This window comes from Artemia sp. Qi Xiang Cuo, chromosome 18, assembly GCF_049724085.1.
Source record: "Artemia sp. Qi Xiang Cuo chromosome 18, ASM4972408v1, whole genome shotgun sequence".
In the NCBI taxonomy this organism is placed as follows: Eukaryota; Metazoa; Arthropoda; class Branchiopoda; order Anostraca; family Artemiidae; genus Artemia; species Artemia sp. Qi Xiang Cuo.
In genome coordinates this window covers 52935292-52937472 of record NC_142811.1, presented here as the reverse complement: position 1 = coordinate 52937472, position 2181 = coordinate 52935292, and the positions used below count along the sequence as shown (strand labels likewise).

Sequence of the window (2181 nt, the reverse complement as noted above, 5' to 3'; positions counted from 1 at the left end):
GGGTTATTTTCCACGCGGGGGGTATTTTCTGGGGGGTATTTCCCGCAGGTGGTTATTCTCCTCGGGGGGGGGGGGGCTATTTTCTACGGGGAGGTATTTTCCGCGGAGGGTATTTTCCGTTGGGGGTATTTTCCGGGGGGGGGGGGGTATTTTCTGGTGATGGGAATATTTTGCGGGGGTAAACGCCTGGGGGGGGGGGTAAACGCCTAGAACCCAAAAATTCAATTCAGTATTTTGTTTGTATTTCTCAATGTTTTAAATACATAAAAAATATTCATAATACATTTTGTTTTCGGTAAAGTACAAATGACGCAATAGGTTTTAGAACTTTTACGGTTAGGAGAGGCAGAACGGGGCAATAGCCATACTCCCGTTTGTGGTAATTTTTGTTCGTTTTAAGTTTGACTTCATTAGTTTCACTCCAGTTTAATTTTTACTTGTTTTAAGATTTATTTCTTCACCCATATCAATCTCTGTTATCTCTATGTTTGATGTGATTGTCTCTAAGTTTGATATGGTCATTTATTTTGATTTCTGTTCGTTTTGTGTTTCATTTATTTTAATAGTTATTTCTGGTTGTTTTCAGTTTGGATTATTTTTGGACTTTATTTATTTATGTTCTTAAGTTTAATATGGCTCTCTTATTCTCTTTAAAAAAATGTATAATTCAGAAAGTTTAGAAAAACAATTTCTGTTCATTTTAGATTCCCAAAGTTTTATTATTAGCTGACATAATGAAAGTTATTTTAGTTTTTCACGTCTTCGGCTTAAGGATTCAGATATTCAGTTTTATTTGTTCTGATTAGTGTACTTTGGTTTATTTCAACATTCACCTCAACATTCCCTGAAAGTTTCAACCTTTTGACTTACTTGATTTAAAATTCTGGCTCGGCAGCGTCGCCAGCGTAGAGGGAACCAGACGTCAGTGCCGTTAGTTGTCTCCAGAGTGGTCTGTTTCGGGCAAGCGTAGGAGCTTTGCTGAGTTCAATGCCCCATGCTGTGAGTCGATCACGGATGAAATCCGCCCGTCTCATATGTGGTCTACCTCTTGGGTGTTTCTAGCCGTTTGCAGTTGGATCGAAATCAAATATAAGTCGGGTAGGTGTTTTAGTGGGTAGGTGAAGTAAATGACCGTACCAATGCAGCGAGCAGGACTCAAGCTGTTCGGACAAAGGGTGGTAATGTAAAGGACTGGAGGATATCCATGTCCCATACCCTGTCGAGTCACCAAACGTGTTCAATTTTGCGAAGGTGTTTTGTCTGGACATCATCTAGCTTCATCATCTGCGACTGAGTCAAAGGCCAAGTTTCTGACGAGTACAAGACGACACTAGCTACCGAGGCAGAGTAGATACGAGCTTTCAGACGGCTGATCTGTGGTTCGTGAAATACTGTTCTCAGTAGGCGGCCGAAAATTGGGTTCTCTTTTGCCACCCATGCTGATATCTCTGCATTTAGATTTCCGTTTGAGCAAACAATTGAACCAAGGTAGGTGAACTGCTTGACTATCTCAACATCCTGACCACATACTTCCATAGCTGTCAGGGGGCTTCATGGTGTCTTGTCCACAGGCAATATTATCGTTTTGGTCCAGTTTAAATTTAAACCAAGTTTTCCTGCAGCAGATGCTAGCGTTTCCAGGGCAGTTTTAATGTCAGTGAGATTTTCGCATACCAATGCAACATCGTCAGAGAAGTCAACATCTGACAGAACTCTTCCAGCAAAATTGATGGCAAACGCATGCGCCAGCAGTGTTTTGTTGAGAATATGGTCCATGACGCAGTTGAAGAGTTCGGGGGCAGGAGTGCAGCCCCGCTGAACACCATTTCTAATTTGAAAATGTGATGAGAGCTGGCTATTTACAATGACAGCACTTTCGGTCCTATTGTATAGTTCTTTGAACATATTGAAACTTTTCTAAGGTACACCATCAGATTGAAGGATCAGCCACAGTGACTTTCTGTCGCCAGCATTGAAAGCAGATCGAAAATCGACAAAGGCAATGTATCAGCTGTCTAATTGTAAGGATTTGCTCAGTATTGGACCTATCCGGCATAAATCCAGCTTGCTGGTGGTGACGAAGGGGATGGAGGTACTTTGTTACCCGCTTGAGGAGCAGCATGGTGAAGAGTTTGCCGGGTACCGAGAGCAGAATTATTCCACGGTAGCTATTACATTCTG

General features: G+C 42.0%; 1 protein-coding gene across 1 annotated transcript; it reads right to left on the bottom strand.

The window, feature by feature from the left end:
• Nucleotides 1-1551: 1551 nt before the first annotated feature.
• On the bottom strand, nt 1552-1905 carry LOC148941637 (uncharacterized). The gene has a single exon (XM_089104215.1). The coding sequence runs from the start codon at nt 1903-1905 to the stop codon at nt 1552-1554; it is 354 nt and encodes a 117-aa protein (XP_088960341.1).
• Between the last annotated feature and the right edge of the window lie 276 nt (nt 1906-2181).

What these genes read in the sequence shown, in the direction of transcription:
- LOC148941637 (XM_089104215.1), bottom strand. Translation starts at nt 1,905, where the DNA reads ATGTTCAAAGAACTATACAATAGGACCGAAAGTGCTGTCATTGTAAAT.